Source organism: Salvia miltiorrhiza, chromosome 1 (assembly GCF_028751815.1).
Source record: "Salvia miltiorrhiza cultivar Shanhuang (shh) chromosome 1, IMPLAD_Smil_shh, whole genome shotgun sequence".
Lineage (NCBI taxonomy): Eukaryota > Viridiplantae > Streptophyta > Magnoliopsida > Lamiales > Lamiaceae > Salvia > Salvia miltiorrhiza.
The window spans coordinates 4486781-4505468 of NC_080387.1; the positions used below are offsets into that span (position 1 = coordinate 4486781).

At 40.2% G+C, this 18688-nt stretch overlaps 3 protein-coding genes and 1 long non-coding RNA gene across 4 annotated transcripts; 3 read left to right on the forward strand and 1 right to left on the reverse strand.

Moving 5' to 3' along the window:
• Positions 1-2716: 2716 nt before the first annotated feature.
• LOC131015572 (uncharacterized) lies at positions 2717-5820 on the forward strand. The gene is made up of 3 exons (XM_057944002.1): positions 2717-3119; positions 4107-4207; positions 4905-5820. The coding sequence occupies exons 1-3, from the start codon at positions 3000-3002 to the stop codon at positions 5470-5472; spliced, it is 789 nt and encodes a 262-aa protein (XP_057799985.1). The 5' UTR covers positions 2717-2999; the 3' UTR covers positions 5473-5820.
• A 2387-nt stretch (positions 5821-8207) lies between these two features.
• Positions 8208-10148, forward strand: LOC131005932 (uncharacterized). Its single transcript, XM_057933089.1, has 2 exons — positions 8208-8648; positions 8766-10148. Exons 1-2 carry the CDS (start codon positions 8208-8210, stop codon positions 10146-10148), a joined length of 1824 nt encoding a protein of 607 aa, XP_057789072.1.
• A 967-nt stretch (positions 10149-11115) lies between these two features.
• LOC131006011 (uncharacterized) lies at positions 11116-13857 on the forward strand. Its single transcript, XM_057933198.1, has 5 exons — positions 11116-11285; positions 11405-11496; positions 11735-12727; positions 12818-13145; positions 13248-13857. Exons 1-5 carry the CDS (start codon positions 11116-11118, stop codon positions 13855-13857), a joined length of 2193 nt encoding a protein of 730 aa, XP_057789181.1.
• A 1148-nt stretch (positions 13858-15005) lies between these two features.
• On the reverse strand, positions 15006-18489 carry LOC131015578 (uncharacterized). The gene is made up of 3 exons (XR_009098572.1): positions 17767-18489; positions 15758-15819; positions 15006-15247 (listed from the first exon to the last, which is right to left on the reverse strand). It is a non-coding gene; the product is annotated as an uncharacterized LOC131015578 (long non-coding RNA).
• Between the last annotated feature and the right edge of the window lie 199 nt (positions 18490-18688).

The following is an 18688-nucleotide window of genomic DNA, read 5'->3' on the forward strand; positions in this document are numbered from 1 at the left end:
AAATGAAATAATACTTTATTATTAAAAGAAATAAATGTTGAATTATAGAAAACTAAAATAAAAATATACTATTCCCTCCGTCCACAATATCGTTTTTACTTTTGCTATTTTGGTTCGTCGACAATATCATTTCCACTTTCGTTTATAGCAGTAGAGTTTACAAATTTCCAGCCACAACAATAATGAGACTCAAACTTCACTCATAATAATATCCACTATTATCAACTATTATGTATCATTTTCTTAAAATTCTTGTCGTCTACAAAGTGAAAACGATATTATGTACGAGGGAGTACTATTTATTAATGGCAAATTATCCCATGCGACGATCACATGCCATGTGACGGGTCGGGTCTGTCTTTGACCCGGTTCGGATAGAAAACTATATATTACACACTTGACAATTGAAAATTAATAGAAAGCTGTGGTGCAGCGGTAGCTCCTGCACTCTAAAGCATTGTGTCCCTCCGAGGTTGTGGGTTCGAATCCGTGTAGGGCTGAATTTTATGTAATTTTTTTTTGTTCCTTTTTCTTTGCGTTTTTTGATGGGTATTTTTTTTCATTTTTTTTATTTCAGTTTTTTCTTTTCTTTTTCCTTTCTCTGCGTTTCTACTGTTTATTAAAAAATAAACATTTGAGTTTTTTTATATTTGTTTTTCATTTTGTTGTTCTTTTTTCTTTGCATTTTTTGATGTATTTTTTTTTATCTTACTTTGCGTTTTTACTGTTTTTCTTTAAAAAAATTGGGTTTTTTTATGTTTGTTTTTCATTTTTTTTATTTCAGTTTTTTCTTTCTTTTCATTTTTTACTGTTTCTTTTTACAATATTTTTTATTTTATTGATTATTGTTCGACTTATTTGATAAAGTAATCATTGATACGAACAAATTTAATATTTCTGAATTATTACATTTATTTAGTATAATGTTTATTTGTATTTATAAGAACATTTATTTTTAGTTATTTTCTCAAGTAATTATTTTTGCAAACAAAAGTAATTATTGATATGAAGAAAAGTAAATATTTTTGTTAACAAAAGTAATTATTATTACAATGAAATGTAATATTTCTAAATTATTACATTTGTTCACGATAATTGTTACTTTTATTTTTGAGAATTTATTCTTTAAGTTATTTAACCAAATAATAATTATTGTAATAAAAAGTAATTGTTGATATGTATAAAAGTAATGTTATTTTTACTCGTTAGTACTTGTAATTTTGTATATTTGGTCACGTAATCATTGTCATAATAAAAATTAATTATTGATGCACGGGATAAAAAGTAAAGTTTTATAAACTTTAAATTTCTTCATGTCAATAATTAATTTTATTATAATAATAACTATTTTGAATAACCTAGAAATAAATACTAGAATAAAATAAAAAATAATCAAATAATTATTCAAGTAATCATTGTCGTAAGGAAAAGTAATTATTGATATGATGAAAAGTAATGTTTCTAAATTATTACATTTGTTCGCGATAATTGTTATTTTTATTCATAAAAGCAAATGTATATCTTATGTTTATTAAAAGTAAATACTCTAATAAGGATTCAAGATTTAGTGTTTAGGGTTTAGTTTTCAAGGCTTAGGGTTTAGAAAAATATATAATACTTTGTATTGAATGAAGTTAAATATTTATATTACCATAAGTATACATTTTTGAGAACAAATGTATATCTTATGCTTATTAAAAGTAAATATTCCTACTAGAGTTCAAGATTAAGTGTTTAGGGTTTAGGGTTTAGTTTTCACGGTTTAGGGCTTAAAAAATATAATACTTTGTATTGACTGAAGGTAAATACTTACATTAACATAAGTATATATTTTTGTTAACAAATGAATATATTATGCTTATTAAAAGTAAATATTCCTATTAGGGTTAAGATTTAGTTTTCAGGATTTAATGTTTAATGTCAGGGTTTAAGAGTTAAAAAATTTACTACTTTATATCGAATGAATGTAAATACTTATATTAACATAAGTATACATTTGTTAGCACAAATGTATATTTTATGCTTATTAAAAGTAACTATTATCTTAATAAAAAATAATTATGCATATGAAGAAATGTAACACTTTAAAATTATTACTTTTTTCACGGAAAATTGTTATTTTTACTCACGAAAATCTATAATTTTAATTATTTTGTTAAGTCTTTATAGTCGTAAGAAAAAATAACCAAAAAAACCTAAAATAAGAAACTGAAAAAAAAAAAACGAAACATGCAAACAGCTGAAAAAAAAAAGCAAAAGAATTAACAAACAAAAAACCAAAAAAAAAAAACGAAAAAGGAATAAAAAAGAACCAAAAGAAAATAAACCACAAACATTGGGGTAAGGGGGATTCAAACACGTGCCCTTTAAGAGAAGGAGGCGCAACATTACCATTGCATCACAAGACATCCATGATTTTGGTCACTGAAGGATTTTATATAAACGTTGATGTGGGTCGGGTTGGATAAAACCCATCGCATCCCATGCGACCGCCGCACAGGAGACCAGCTGTTTATTAATTTACGAAATAAAGAATTGGCATGAATCTCAAACCCTGCAGCCCTAAACGAGCCCATTACAATAAACGGGCCTATTGGATCCAAACATGACCCATTGAACCTACCCAATTAGCAACCCACATACCAAATTCGGATCCGGCCCTAACTGGGACAGGATACCGCAAACTTCAGGAAGCAAATATATTTCATTTTTACACTTTTTCACTTTTTGTTTTGAGAGGGTTCATAATTTTTTCACTTAAATCAAATGAAAATCCAAATTCCCATACCAGTTAAAAAAGTAAACGATTGATTGTCCAACCCTTTTACGTTTTCATTTTTTAATCTCTTCTTCCAATTTCTTTTGCTTATTTTCATCGTGAAATGCAAAATTTGCTTTTTGTCGCAGTGCTGCAATTATTTTATTTGAGTTTTATTTTTTTGTTTTTTGGGGGGATGTAATGAAGTGACGGGAGTGAAACAAATTAATTATTGTGAGAAATGGGGCCGGAAGGTAGCTCCGGTGCTTCGCCGGCGGCGGCGACCGCTAAACGAGGTAGAGATCCGGAAGATGAGGTTTACGTTGATAATCTGAACTCTCACAAGCGGTATCTTAGCGAGGTGTGAATTTTCTTCTGTATCTTTTTCGTGTTTCCGCGTCTAGCTTCCTTAAGTGCATGTTCTAACGAGTTCTTCTGAATACATATATTTTTTCAATTGTATATCGATTGGGAAGTTTGAGCAGGAAATCTAATTTTTCAATTATGCATCGATGGGAAGTTAAATTGTGAGAGGATATTTATTTTCGCATTTTTATGCCTTTGTATGTGACATTTTTCAAAATGTTATGTTCGTTACATTTTGTTTTAGGTGTTGAGATTGTGATCGGCGTGGGGCAATATCACTTTCCACTGTTTTGTGGCAGAAGATAGATATTGGTGTAGGGAATTCGCTTGTTGTTTCTCACCCCTTTTGGGGTGGTTTCGGATAATGAAATTCGCATCCAACTTATGTTTTCTCTTTAAAAACCCTAACATTGAAAAAAATTTGATTTATGTCCCGCTTTACTGAATCCGGGGATGGAATGGTGATTCACCTCGCCAGATTTTGGCTAGGTGATTTATTTTTCGGTCACTAGATTCGGTAAGGCGCAACATAAATCAAACTTTTACAAAGTTGAGAGTTTTTTTAAGTTAAAACGTAAATTATGGACATTTTTTGAAAAAAATTGAATGTTGGGGACACAAACCAAGGAGTAACCCTTTTTTTCCTATTATTTCTTGCCTTTGGGTTGGCTTAGTTGGTTAAGTGGAAGACCCCGTCACAGAAAGGTCGCCCTAGGTTAGTCTAACTAGAGTGTACTCATGGTAGTGGTCAGAGGTGGCTAATAGGGGAGTAGATTAGTTGTCATTGTGTTTGAATCAATCAATAGAACTAGAGTGAATCTGACCAATGCCCTCGGTCAAGAGAACTTGTTGTTTCATCTCTCATTTGGAATGCTCCTTCACTTGTTTGCTATGGTTCCGAGTGAGCTGTATGTTGTGTGTATTTGTTTGTTGTGTAGGAACATGGCTTTGCGCATATTACATCTAAAACTGGTTCTTTCAGATCATGGCTTCAAGTTTGAATGGGCTGACGGTTGGAGATCCGCTACCTGACAATCTAATGGATTCTTCTGTGAGATCTGAGATAATGATGCCCTATCTTAGGTGAGTATGGTTTCTTCTATACAAGCATGCTGGTACTGTATACGCTCACAGCATGTTGGTACTCTATACGCTCACAGCACGTGTTTTATTGGGTGATTGTTTGGTAAAGTCACATGATTGAGTGTAGAAAGCACAAAGTCTGGCATCCAAGCAACCTGAGATTGGCCATGAGGGAAACCTGCCACTGGTAGAATAGAATTAAAAGAATGCATAGAAACGAGAACTGTTGACACTAGTATAATTTTACTCATTCATGTGTCTTGAGTATGCATTTTAGAATGAGAAAAATTATGCTATTTGGATTGTACCTTTCAAATTTTGATGAAGATGACTTTGAACTAGAAAGCAACTAAATCATTAGTAGGTAGTACAAGACATTCAAAGTAGTTATATCATTCGAGAAGACGAGATGAATTTTCTGATGATCCTGTAAGGTGTGACTCTGACCTTTCCTATTTCGATTTGGATGACTTTCAACTAGAAATCAACTATATCATTAGAAGGTAGGGGGCGACAGTTGGAGTAGGAATTAATACCCTTCAAGAAGACTTTAAAATGCTAAGGGATCGATTAAGTGTTGCCCCATCTTGATGTATGATGATTTCTTTGTGAGAATATTGATTGATTGCTGAGGCTAATTAAAGTCAATGTATCCACAGCCTCGAAAGTTGATTTTGTTGGTCATATCTGATTTCAGGGATGAGACTTCTGTACAGTATTCACCAATGTCTGAAGATTCAGACGACTCGAGGTACTACGAGAGTTCAACGAACACTTGTTCTTCACAGCCCGAGAGTGCTCCCACTAGCCCTGTATCTCCTTATAGGTGCCAAAAGCCCTTCGTGCCAGGACCCGCTACCACTTCATATCCTTCCCATGGACCCATCATTTCTTCGTCAGCTTCACCACAGTCTCGCCACTGCCAGCGTGGTTCCGATACTGAGGGCCGTTTCCCGTCATCCCCCAGTGACATATGCCACTCAGCTGACTTGAGACGGGCTGCTCTTTTACGTTCTGTCCAAATGAGGACACAGCCTGTAGGGCTGTCTCAATTTGAAATGCAGCTTGGTCCCGGACAAGAAACCGGGAGCAATATAGAAGTTGAGGAGCGGCCATGTTCCTACTTGAAGCTCGATGTTGATGAGAGGGGGGACTATCCCATTGCTGAATCTACACCGGTGAGTATGTCGGAGAGTGGAGACAAGAAGAAGTCTTGCAGGGTTCTCGGCGTGGATATGAAAGAGGCCAAATCTGCTGGCGAATGAATGTGCCCAGTGGCACTGTGGTTGGTTTTTGGGACGTTTTGAAGTCTCACCCCGGAGAGAAAGAGAGCAAAGAAATACTCCCTTGTCTCACTGATATATGGGCATTATCTCATTCCAGTTGGAGCATAATCGATTAGCTTCTTTTGAGGTTATGCTGTTGTAGGAATGAAATTTGAACTCTGTTTCATGATCTCATTCATGGCGGATTAACTAACATATTTAATCCATTTTGTGGTCTTTATAAGTGATAGGAGATTTACATCTTTTTGGCTGTACATACCCGAATCTTCGTCAGCTTTGAAGACCATATTTAGTAGATAAATATGTTGATGGTGTATTTAGTTTCAATTTTAACGTTATTCAAAATATTTGCAATTACATCATCATCATCATCATCAAATATATAATACGATTAAGGAATCCTGCGCTCTCCTTAATCCTAGGTCCTACATGGTACTATGAGAGAGCTTTATCTCAAATCTCTACAATTCTAGAGCCTTTAGCATAAATTTAAACATGGAAATCTCTTCAATATGGAAATCTCAAACTAAACATAGAAATTTCTTTATTTCTTTTTACTTTTTTATTATCATTTTTATCTTGCTTTTTTCCAACAAAAATATTTTTTAGTTAATAAAAAAATATTCAATATGCATATCAAATTAAATATCGTGGCAAGAGCTTTAATTTGACATATAATACGTAAATAATAGATTTAAACTAAAAAATTTATACAAGCTAGAAGTGTTAAAATAATACACTTTTCTTTCATCTCTCTCATTTTTTACACAATATAATTTTTATTTTATTTGAAAAGATTATATATACACATAATATTTGATTCATGGAATTCTTATTAAACTGCGATTTTATTAAAAAAAAGAAAAGAAAAAACCTGAAAAAACCAGAGGTTAAAAGTTTCGGCCGGTGAGACGCCGTCGCCAGATACTAACCAACCTCGCAGAGCAGCGCTGATTAGAGTTGCAAATCTGCGCAGAAAAATGCTCCAGAGCATAGCTACACTGATGATTCATGGAATTCTAAGACTTGATGAAATAAAAGCAATATAACTATTCAAAAAGTATATAGTTTTTAATATTATAATTTTCTTTAAACATATGTTACAATTTTTATGTTTCAATAATATTTGTAGTGGATAAAATCTGACTGACCAGAGGTCAGCGAAATCCTCGCCAGGGGAATCAGCGAATTCTCTGCTCGGGGCGACTTTCCTGCTCGCCGAGATTCCTCTGCTCGGGGCGACTTCCCTGCTCGCCGCGATTCCTCTGCTCGGGGCGACTCCCCTGCTCGCCGTGATTCCTCTGGCACCTCGCCAGAGGAATCAGCGAAGTCCTCGCCAGAGGAATCAGCAAAGTCCTCGCCAGAGGAATCAGCGAAACCCTCGTCAGAGGAATCAGCGAAGTCCTCGCCAGAGGAGTCAGCGATCCCTCTGCTCTGGCAGCGGAATGATTTCTCTGTTCTGGCAGCGGAATGATTCCTCTGCTTTGGCGGAGGAGCGATCCCTCCGCTCTGGCAGCAGCACCATAGTAAACATCTCGACACGAAAGCATACAAACTGGATTACAAGCTTACGAAAACCTAGTCGAACATGGGTGACTAGGTCAAACGAAAGTCGCCGAAGATCGTTTCCTAAAAAATCGGAACCGCTAGGGTTTCAAAGGACATTCCAACAAACCCTAACCCTAGTCGCCTCCTTGCAGGTCCATAACCTATAAATACTACTTCATTAACACTAGGGGGGTACGCCGTCATTAACATTCATACTGATACTTACGATCATTCGCATTTCAACACATTCTCTCGCACTATTCTGCCTCCACGCTCCCAGCCTTAGGTCTTCCGGTGATCAGATCAACCGGGATGACCCAACGGCCCTCGTTCATTGCTCGATCACCTTCAATTCCGTCGACCAAATCGATTCGATTCACTATTTCATCTATTTTCAATTGCTTTCAATACGATTTTTATTACTATTGTTAACTGACTTGAGCGTCGGAGGCCCTTCCATCGACACCCCCACCGGTGCTCTTCGGAGGGCTCTAACGTTTCTAGTGGTTTCAGGTTGCTAGTGCCCATCGATCCAGACGTTGCTGACGTCGCTTCCGTGATTGTTGGATTCACCCTCCACAATTTGGCGCCCACCGTGGGGCCCTAGCAATCAAGCGAATCAACGCACTTTCCACAGATCTCTATGAGCATCAATCATGTCTGACGGTCGTGACGGATCCGAAACTCCCGACGCTCCCCACGTGACTGCTCAGGCCGACCTAGCCGCCCAGATCGCCGCCCTGACTGAACAGATGAATCAGGAGCGAGAAAGATGCAAAAAGTTGGAAAGGGAGAACGCCAACTTGTATGACCGTCTCGAAGCTATGGAGCCTATCGAGATCATCGAACCTCCCGGCTTCCGAGCCCAAGTGTCTTCCATGTAGCCTCTGGGAGATACACCGATCACTCGCAAGGACGGATCCAACCACCTCGTGACGGACCCGTAATCTTCGGTAAGAAACCGTAATGTAGTTGGTAACCAGACTGACCCTGGTCGTGTGACTCTGAATGCAGGTATTAACATGACAACATCTGCGCTAGAGCAAGTGCGGGAACTTGGGAAACCCAACCCGGACGCCAGAACGTCAGGAACACTCTGACAAGATGGAACAACCATCACCGGAGGACAACATGCTCGAACCATCTTCAGCACGCCGGGTGTAACAATGAGCAATGCCGCCGTTGGAAGCGCACAACTCACCATGCTAGGGCTAAATCAGACGGCCATGCCGCCAACCCAGGTTAACCAACAGCCTGACGGACACGGTCCAAGGGAATTCACCCAAGACCAACTGTTCACCAATGAACTCACTCAACCAGCCACAATCGGCCCATACGCAATCAGAGATGAAGACGTGGCAAGAAAGCTGTCGGAAATGGAGGCCTTGATCCAGCGAATTCCCGGTGTCCCGGCACCTATCCACAAAAGTTCAGAGAACTGCTATGCCGACTCGCCATTTGTGGATGAAATTGCCTTGGTAGAAATGCCCGTCAAGTTTAGCTTTCCGAGTATGCAAATATTCGACGGCACGACGGATCCGACCGACCACATCGCTCAGTATAAACAACGGATGTTCACTGCTGCAATTCCTTGTGAATTGAGGCAGGTTTGCATGTGTAAGGGGTTCGGTTCTAGTCTAACAGGACCGGCCCTCCAGTGGTACACTAACCTTCCAAATTATTCTGTTTCAAGTTTTGCTCAATTAACAGAGATATTTTTGCAGCAATATGCTAGTAGCAGGAAACTTGAAAAGATATCGGAGGATCTTTACGCCGTGGTGCAACAGCGTGGCGAGCCTCTTCGAGACTATATCAGCCGATTCAACAAAGAGAAGGTGTCCATCACCAATTGCAACACCCAAACGGCGGTCACCTCCTTCCGAAAGGGTCTTCTGCCAGACTCAGACCTCTACAAAGATCTCACCAAATACCCTTGTAGAACAATGGAGGACGTCCTTGCCAAGGCATGGGCACAAATCAAATGGGAGGAAGATCAATACATCCACCACCGATCTTCACCAAGCGGAAACACTAGAAGAGACTCCAGGGTGGATAGAAGGACAAATAATAGGCGGTCTGAGCCTTACCCATCTTCACGACAAGAATACAGAAGGAGACAGTACGACCAATCTTACGAGACACGACCACGTGAAAGGGCCAAGGTCCCAGAGTACAACTTATCTATCTCGCCAGCCGAGGCGGTCTTAGCCCTCAAGAATCTAGGCAACAAAGTCAAATGGCCAGAAAGGATGAGGGCCCCAGCTGACCAGAGGGACAGATCCAAATGGTGTGAGTTCCATGCAGATCATGGGCATCAGACAGAGGATTGCATCGCCCTCAGATTGGAAGTGGCCCACCTACTAAATCAAGGCCACCTCACCGATTACCTGACCGAAAAGGGCAAGCTTACCCTACAACAAGGAAGGGATAAACAAGAGAAACACATAGACGACAGCCCGCCAGACCCGCCACACCATGAGAGAACTGTGAACGTGATATCCGGAGGCTCCGAAGTCAGCGGAATCACCCACTCAGCCGCCAAGAGACACGCCAGACAGGCTAGATCAAGCAAATCATGGGCTCCGCCTTCCGGCAAAGCTGGACCAACGGATCCAACCCTAACAATCAGCTTTGCAACATCCGAATCAGACAAGCTTCTACACCATCATCACGATGCTTTAGTTATTTCCATTTATATTGCTAACTGTTTAACAAAGCGTGTGTTAATAGACAATGGTAGCTCTGCCAATATTTTGTTTTTCAGTGCATACAGGGAGATGGGTTTGGACGAGTCCAAACTAATTAAGAAAGCGTCCGTACTTGTTGGCTTCAGTGGCGAGAGTACGACAACTGTGGGAGAGATCGATCTTCCCGTTTACGCAGAGGGAGTCAACCTTTCCACTAGGTTTCTCGTGATAGACGCCCCGTCAGCATACAACGTCATCCTAGGCCGTCCATGGATCCACGGAATGGAAGCAGTACCATCTACCTATCATCAAGTCATACGATTCCCAACTAAGTGGGGAGTTAAGGAGATCAAGGGAGAGCATAAGGACTCCAGGGCGTGCTACCAAACCACTATGAAAGAGAAAAGCCCGTCTTTATAGCAATTACAGCAAGAAACTCCGTCCCATTCGAAGCACATGGGAGAACAGGAACACCCAAATCATACCCTGCAGTGCACTCAAGACATGAGTCAACACACGGAGCTGCAGAGAAATCGAAGTCTGCAGAACAGCGAAATCGACAAAGGCCAGAGCAGCGAAGTCGACGAGCTGCCAGAGCAGAGAAGTCAAAGCTGCCAGAGCAGTGAAGTCGACAAAGGCCAGAGCAGCGAAATCGACAAAGGCCAGAGCAGCGAAGTCGACGAGCTGCCAGAGCAGAGGAGTCAAAGCTGCCAGAGCAGCGAAGTCGACAAGGGCCAGCGCAGCGAAGTCACCGAGGTGCTAGAGAGAAAGTCTAATTCGGTGAGGTGCCAGAGCAGAGAAGTCGACATCTGTAGAGCAGAGAAGTCAAAGTCTGCAGAGCAGAGAAATCAAACGAAGAGACCACGCAGCCTGATCGAGGAGGAGATGGTGGAGATAGATGAAGTTCAAATTAATGCAAGCTTTCCAGACCACGATTGGAGCACAACTCGAACCAGAGCTCAGAGAGAAGCTTATCAATTTTCTATCTGATTACTACGATTGTTTCGCTTGGTCCCACGAGGACATGACAGGGATTGACCCTAGTATTATTGTTCACAGGTTACAGGTCACCCCGGGCTACCCACCGAGGAAACAGAAACGTAGAAAGTTTGCACCGGAGAGGAACCAAGTAGTGAATGATGAAGTCACGAAGCTCCTCAAGAATGGACTTATTCGAGAGGTCCACTATCCCGAATGGCTCGCAAACGTGGTGGTGGTCAAGAAAAAGAATGACAAATAGTGAGTCTGCATCGATTTCACGGACCTCAACAAGGCATGCCCGAAAGATTCATTCCCACTTCCACACATCGACATGCTAGTGGACGCAACAGCAGGCCATGAATTGATGAGTTTCATGGACGCGTACTCGGGATACCATCAAATCTAGATGCACCCTGGTGACGAGGAGAAAACGGCCTTCATGACCAGCGTAGCGTTATTCTGCTACAAGTATATGCCATTCGGATTGAAGAATGCGGGAGCAACGTATCAACGCCTGGTCAATCGGATGTTTGCAAGCCTGCTGGGCCAAACAATGGAAGTCTACATCGATGACATGTTGGTCAAATCCATCCGCGCAAGGGATCACATTGATCCTTTGAGGGAAACATTCGAGATTCTTAGAAAATACAATATGAAGCTAAATCCTACTAAATGATCTTTTGGTGTCAATGTAGGAAAGTTCCTAGGTTACATGGTTACCCAGCGGGGAATAGAGGCAAACCCGGCTCAAATCGAGTCGATCCAGAGGATCCCTTCCCCCACCTGCGTGAAAGACGTCCAAAAACTAGCGGGGAGAATAGCCGCTTTAAGCCGCTTTATTTCAAGATCGCCCGAAAAATGCCACCTCTTCTTCAACACTTTGAGGAAATAAAAAACATTCGAGTGGACTGAGGAGTGCGAGGAAGCCCTAAAGCAACTCAAGCAATACTTGACTAGCCCGCCACTGCTCGTAAAACCAAAGAATCACGAGACTTTGTTGGTATATCTGGCCGTCTCTGATACAGCCGTCAGCGCCGTGTTGGTCAGAGAGGAAGAGGGAAAGCAGTCACCAATCTACTACGTGAGCAAGTCACTACTCGACGTAGAGACACGATACAGCCAGTTAGAAAAGCTGGCCCTCGCACTGGTCCACGCGGCAAGGAAGTTGCGACCATATTTCCAGTGTCATCCGATTGTAGTCACCACCACGTATCCTTTAAAGGCCATACTCCATAAGCCGAAACTATCCGGTCGATTGACAAAGTGGGCAGTGGAGTTGAGTGAATACGACATCACATATAAACCACGGACCGCACTCAAATCTCAGGTATTAGCCGATTTTGTTGTTGACTTTGCACCTAACCTTACTATACAGGCCGACAAAGAGTTATGCTGTCTGACGGAGGAACCAGACCAAACTGGAACGTGGAAACTATATGTTGATGGGTCCAGCAACGTACGAGGGAGCGGACTTGGAATCGTGCTCTCATCACCACGAGGAGACAACATTGAGCGGTCAATCCGATGTGATTTCAAAACAACCAACAATGAGGCTGAATATGAAGCCATGATAGCTATACTCGGATTAGCTAAAGAAATCAGGGTAAAACGCATTAACGTATTTAGTGATTCTCAACTCGTAGTTAACCAGATGCAGGGTACATTTCAAGCCAAAGATGCGAAAATGACGGCTTACCTGGGCAAGACGAAAGAACTCCAATCGTGCTTTGAAGAATTTACCATCAATCAAGTGCCGAGGGTGGAAAATGGCCACGCTGATGCCTTGACCAACCTAGGGTCAGCAATACAGACTGCACAACCTAAGACCATAACTATCACTTGCCTTCAATATCCATCAATACAAAGAGATGAGGCCGAGGAACACGTGACTGCAGTATCAGTCGGACAAACATGGATGACCCCAATAATGGAATATCTCGAAATAGATATACTCCCAGATGATCGGAATGACGCACGTCGAATTAAAGCTCAGGCCGCGCGGTTCTGCATCATCCGAGGTAAATTGTATAAACGTTCATTTACCGATCCATATTTGAAATGCATTAACCCTGTAGAAGCAAGATACGTCTAGTCCGAATTACACGAAGGAGAATATGGAAACCACTCGGGAGACAGAAGCCTCGCACACCGCGCTTTAACCAATGGTTACTACTGGCCCACAATGAAAGCAGATGCAGCTGATTACGCCAAAAAATGCGATAAGTGCCAACGATTCGCCCAAATATCACACCTGCCCCCGGAGCCCCTGACCGCCATCACTTCACCATGGCCATTCATGAAATGGGGGATGGATATTGTAAGCAAACTGCCCACTGCACCCGGGCAGAAGGTATACATGTTGGCAGTGACCGATTATTTCAGCAAATGGATAGAAGCAGAGTCTTTCCACCAAGTTCGTGACAAAGAAGTCAAGGGGTTCATATGAAAGAACGTGATCTGCCGGTATGGGGTGCCCAAGGAGATCGTCACAGACAACGGGTCCCAATTTATAAGCGCAGACTTTCAAGATTTTTGCAGGTTTTGGAACATCAAACTAAGCTTCTCAACGCCAAGGTACCCCCAAGCCAACGGGCAAGCGGAATCTTCCAACAAAACCATCATGAACACCTTGAAGAAACGACTAGAGAAGGCCAAAGGCAAATGGGCAGATGAGTTACCAGGCGTGCTATGGTCCTACCGAACAACTACAAGAGCATCAACAGGGGAAACACCATTCTCCCTCGCCTATGGAATGGAGGCAGTAATCCCAACAGAAGGCGAAGTACCCACTGCCAGACATGAGCTCACGACAAATAACGGGAATCAAAAGGCCATGTGCCACGAGTTAGATCTCCTCGATGAGAAACGAAACAAAGCAAATATCCGACTAGCTTCCTACCAACAAAGCATCGCCAGACATTACAACAAACACATCCGCACCCGCACATTTAAGCTGGGCGATTGGGTGCTGCGAAAAGTGTTCCAGAACACCAAGGAAACAAGTGCGGGTAAATTAGCCCCGAATTGGGAAGGACCATATCTGATCACCAAAGTGGTTGGACGTGGAGCATACAAGTTGCAATCGACAGACGGACGTGAAATCAACAACAGTTGGAACGCCCTACATCTCAAGCAGTACCACGCTTGACCTTAAACTCTACAAATTTCACTTTATTTAAATAAGGTCTTCCGAGACCCATGTCATCTACTACAATTACTGACCTTTGCATGCAGGTCAGAACTACATCCGGGCTTGATCCCTTGAATGGGTATGTAGGCAGCTCTAAGGAGCGCAGCCCTCCCCCTCCCCCTCACCCTCCCCCTCCACACCTCGCCAGAGACATGGCCCTCGCCAGATAAATGGCACTCATCAGAGAAATGGCCCTCGCCAGAGAAATGGCCCTCATCAGAAAAATGGCCCTCGCCAGAGAAATGGCCATCGCTAGAGAAATGGCCCTCATCAGAGAAATGGTCTTCGCCAGAGAAATGGCCTTCGCCAGAGAAATGGCTCTCGCCAGAGGAAGGGCTCCACACCCAGGGGGGAAAAACTTTAAATGCAAAAGGCGCAAGCCCATTTCACCCCGCATACCTTGAATTTAGCCTTAAGTTTATCAACTAAGTCTAAATGGGGGGGGGGGGGAATTTTCACATATAAGGCGCAAGCCCAACTCACCCCGCATATACTGCATTTAGCCTTAAGTTTATCAACTAAGTCTAAATGGGGGAGAAACAATTTTTTACGTCAAAGGCTCACGCCCATCTCGCCCCGAACACCTTGAATTTAGCCTTAAGTTTATCAACTAAGTCTAAATGGGGGAGATAAAATTTTTTACGTCAAAGGCTCACGCCCATCTCGCCCCGAACACCTTGAATTTAGCCTTAAGTTTAAACAACTAAGTCTAAATGGGGGGAAGAAAACTTCATTTAAAAGACGCAAGCCCGTCCCACCCCGAACGTCTTGAATTTAGACTTAGGTTTCAACAACTAAGTCTAAATGGGGGGAAGAACTTACTTATACAAGGCACAAGCCCGTTTCACGAACTGGAGATAAAGACCCGTCGTGTCCATCAGCGCAAAGTGCGCCTCTCCTGTCGCAGCCCGATTCCCGACACTAGTGATAGTGGGGTACGAGTATCGATACGACTATTTTTAAAAGAATAAAAGATAAGAAGAATAGGTCGAACATCAAGCGGAAGCTTGCATCAAAGCATGCTAAGGAAAATCATCATAAATGAACCCAAGGGTAAAATCGTCAACGTCGTTATAACTTTTTAATTATCAGGAATTTCACGAACAAAAACAAAACGGGTATAGCTCATTTTTCATAAGGAATCATAAAATGCAGAGTATCGCAGCAAAAGGCGAATCGATTACATGTATGAAGACACATAACCGTGAGTAAATTGCTTGATTTCAAAAGAAAACAAAGTATCTCAATCCTCAAGACTCTATTAACATGAAGGCAATACGAAAACATAATTACATCGATTGAAACGTTTCCCCCACTAGCACCAGACCAATCTCGCTCCTCGCTTAGCCTGCACATTTAGAAATACATGCAGGGCATGAGTACATAATACTCAGTGAGCAAACGCCGAAAAACAAGAAATGTGCTCTTAGAGCTATAGGTTTGAAACTTGCCCCATCTCAGCAATACACAGGAATAAATTTAGCGTAAATTAACCTGTGTAAGCAGTTTTAATAATCATGATATCATAAAGAAACGACTGCAGTCAAAGATCTCAACATGTATGCACCACATCTACAACTCGTTATTATCAAAGGTACTGAGAAGTAGGCCTCCCTCTCAAGTACCGTGACCGGCCGACCCGAAGACGGCTCACAGTCACCTCTGTGCACAAAATCCCGCTTGTGGCAGGACCGAATTCGTCTCAGTAGAGGGTAACACACAAGTCATTATCAACAAAAATCGGCAAGTCAAACAGTTCTCAAATATCATTTATCTCAAAGCATTTGATAAATTCATAACATCATCAAAACAGTTTCGAAAGCTCGTATGATATATGTATACTCAAAATATTGCCCACCTGAAGTCCTTCGCTTATTCTGGAAAGAAATCAGGCAACTTACTTCTTCGTCTCGCTCGGGCCTTCATATGTCATCATCACATCGTCATCGTCATCGAAGGTTCATGTGATAAAACAAACCTTAGTCAGAAACTCAATTTCTAAATCCAATCTCATCTTAAACTATAACTTCTCACTCCACATCTATTTACCCAATAAAACTCAATCCCTAGGTATACTCGGCTTCTAAGGATTCACACGTCCAATTTTCGACTTAACTCTCAACTCGACTCAAACTCATAGCAAACAAGCACATAAACAAGTATAAACACTTAAGCATATTAAAAACACACATAGACAAGTCGAAAACAAGCTTTACTCTGCACTGACTCAACTTTAAAACCTCACCAGACTCTGTACAGAACTCTCCTGGGGTCGTAACTTATACCAAAAGAAACCGCTTTGAGTCTAGTTTCATTTAAAAAAAAGTAGGATCAAAAACTCCAAGTATTTTAGGAGATATGACTGTTTTCCTACAGTCTACCATATTCGGCAGTTTTTATCAATCGAAAAGTTTGATTTTTTTAAAAATAGTAAACGTTGTCAAAACGATCTGAAATTTTGTGGTAACTTAGCTAAGACACTCAGGTCTCAACCATAAAAATTTGGGTTCCAGAATGCTAAGGAAAGCTACTGGAAACGATGACTCTATTGGCTACTCACCGAACAATTCGGCAGAACGTAGCAGTTTTGGGTTTTCATTTTATAAAAATAGTAAACGAAGTCCAAATGACTTGAAATTTTACCGGTATTCTCAAGACTCTCAAATATACTTACCATAAAATTTTCAGGGTGTTTGGGTATCAAGAACCCCTCGAAAACAGTGAGTCAGCGCGTCATGAAAAACGACTCCGAAACATACACACAAATAAACATGCTCAACTCAACATTTAAACCATGCAAACTCATCAAAACTCATTTTAAGCACTTAAAGCACTTAAAAACATTCAAATACATCAAAATACTCGTAATATACAATCTCGACTCTTGTCTTTCATCATCAACTCAAATCTCATAGAAAACATTTCAACGAACGTATCTAACAAATTCCTTTTCAATATCATGCTCGAAATTTCTCAAATACTCAAATATGATCATTTACATCATATAACTCATTATTCACATATTTACTCTCTTTTTATCATATAAACTAGATTTTATAGAAATTCCATGTATCAACATAAAACTCTCAACAAACAAGGATAAAGTTCTCATAATGATCATAGAGCAATTAAACCTTATTTTATAAAGCATCAAACTCACATCATATAAAAACTCAAAATTTCATACAAACTAAAATAAGCCAAAATTTTATTTAGCCTACAATAGACTTAATCAAATATACAAAAACACTACTATCATGCTTAAAAACATACATCTCAAGCAAAACCACTTAAATAACACATAGACTAGAAAGTCCTAATTTTTACTAAACTAACTCTTTGAAATTTTTTACAAACACACACAAATCTTTAATCAACTTATAGATCTTTCATTTTTAACCAATTAATCCCACATCAAAACCATCAATTCACAAATTAGCGCATGATTACACATATCCCTAATTTTATTAAACTAACTCACATCAAAATCATCCATCGACATCATATACCCAAATTACTCCATCAATCATCATCATATACATCTCATGAACTCATCTACATCATCAATTCATCATTTAACTCATTGACTCAAAAGTTCTCATTTTTGGGTAAACTAACTCCCATCGAAGTTTCACATCTCAAGACACATATTTCACAACATATATCAAACATCAATACACATCACATAACTCTCATTTTTCACCCCAAAATCAAGAAAAGAAAAAGAAAAATTTTTGAAGGGATGGAGACCCTTTTTTTTCGAAAATTATGGAAAATAGGGAGGGGTGATTTTCTTGCTTCATCTTTCAAGAATACACTCACACAACATCCTTCAAGCAAGAATTTAAAAAAAACATGGCCACTTACCCAAGTTCTCACCAAAATTCTCACTTTCTCACTCTACTTTGGAGCTTCTTCTTCAAGGATTTTCTTGATTATAAGTGGATAGAATAGGTTTATGGAGGATATTAGAGTGATTTGAAGTGTTTGGTAATATTTTAGGAAGCTTCGAAGGTTTCCATCAATGGAGGAAAATGGTGGAATTGATAAATGGAGAAGATGAGTGTGTGTTGGGAGAAAATGTGTGTGAGGGAGAGAGATGATGGCCGAAAATTGTAGTGAGGGAGAGAGAGGTTTGGCTTTGCAAGATTGAATTTGATCTTGTGATCTTTAAAGGAGATTTCCAAATCTTGGAGAATATTTGCAATTAATGGATGATCTCTCTCTCTCTAATCTCTCTCTAATCTCTACACTCTCCATAATATACTCTCAATCTCTACTCTCTCAAACTCTATACTTAGTCATTTAAGGCATATAACATATGGTAGTGAAATTAAAATAAAGTGTGAGAAGGGTGATTAAATAAAAATCACAATAACTATGGAAATGTCACTCATTAATAAAATACCATAGTATAATTATTCATGTGACCAAAATAATAATTATAGCACTATTATTAGTGCACTCACTCAATTATAATATTCCTCTTCGTAGGAAAAATAATTTAAAAAAAATATTATGCTTGGAAAAATTTCCATAAACCGACATCATTCGATTTCTCGGTAAAAATAAACCGCACTTGCTTTGAAAACTTAATCAAAATTCCAAGCGCTAAAGTCCTCAAATAAAAAAAAATATAATAATTTGCTCATAAAGACATACGTAACAAAAATCACATAATCAATTAGTCACGTAAGTTCACATAATATCACGTCAAAGCAGTCGGCAAACACAAACAAACTAGACGTCTCTCTGACCGACTCTTTTCATCAAGGTTCTCACTCTTTCT

What these genes read in the sequence shown, in the direction of transcription:
- LOC131006011 (XM_057933198.1), top strand. Translation starts at nt 11,116, where the DNA reads ATGCACCCTGGTGACGAGGAGAAAACGGCCTTCATGACCAGCGTAGCG. An exon ending in GGATCCCTTCCCCCACCTGC is followed by an intron (nt 11,497 to 11,734) that starts GTGAAAGACGTC and finishes TCTCTGATACAG; the next exon opens with CCGTCAGCGCCGTGTTGGTC. An exon ending in CGTGACAAAGAAGTCAAGGG is followed by an intron (nt 13,146 to 13,247) that starts GTTCATATGAAA and finishes AGATTTTTGCAG; the next exon opens with GTTTTGGAACATCAAACTAA.
- LOC131005932 (XM_057933089.1), top strand. Translation starts at nt 8,208, where the DNA reads ATGAGCAATGCCGCCGTTGGAAGCGCACAACTCACCATGCTAGGGCTA. An exon ending in TTCCTTGTGAATTGAGGCAG is followed by an intron (nt 8,649 to 8,765) that starts GTTTGCATGTGT and finishes ATATTTTTGCAG; the next exon opens with CAATATGCTAGTAGCAGGAA.
- LOC131015572 (XM_057944002.1), top strand. Translation starts at nt 3,000, where the DNA reads ATGGGGCCGGAAGGTAGCTCCGGTGCTTCGCCGGCGGCGGCGACCGCT. An exon ending in ACAAGCGGTATCTTAGCGAG is followed by an intron (nt 3,120 to 4,106) that starts GTGTGAATTTTC and finishes TGGTTCTTTCAG; the next exon opens with ATCATGGCTTCAAGTTTGAA. An exon ending in ATAATGATGCCCTATCTTAG is followed by an intron (nt 4,208 to 4,904) that starts GTGAGTATGGTT and finishes ATCTGATTTCAG; the next exon opens with GGATGAGACTTCTGTACAGT.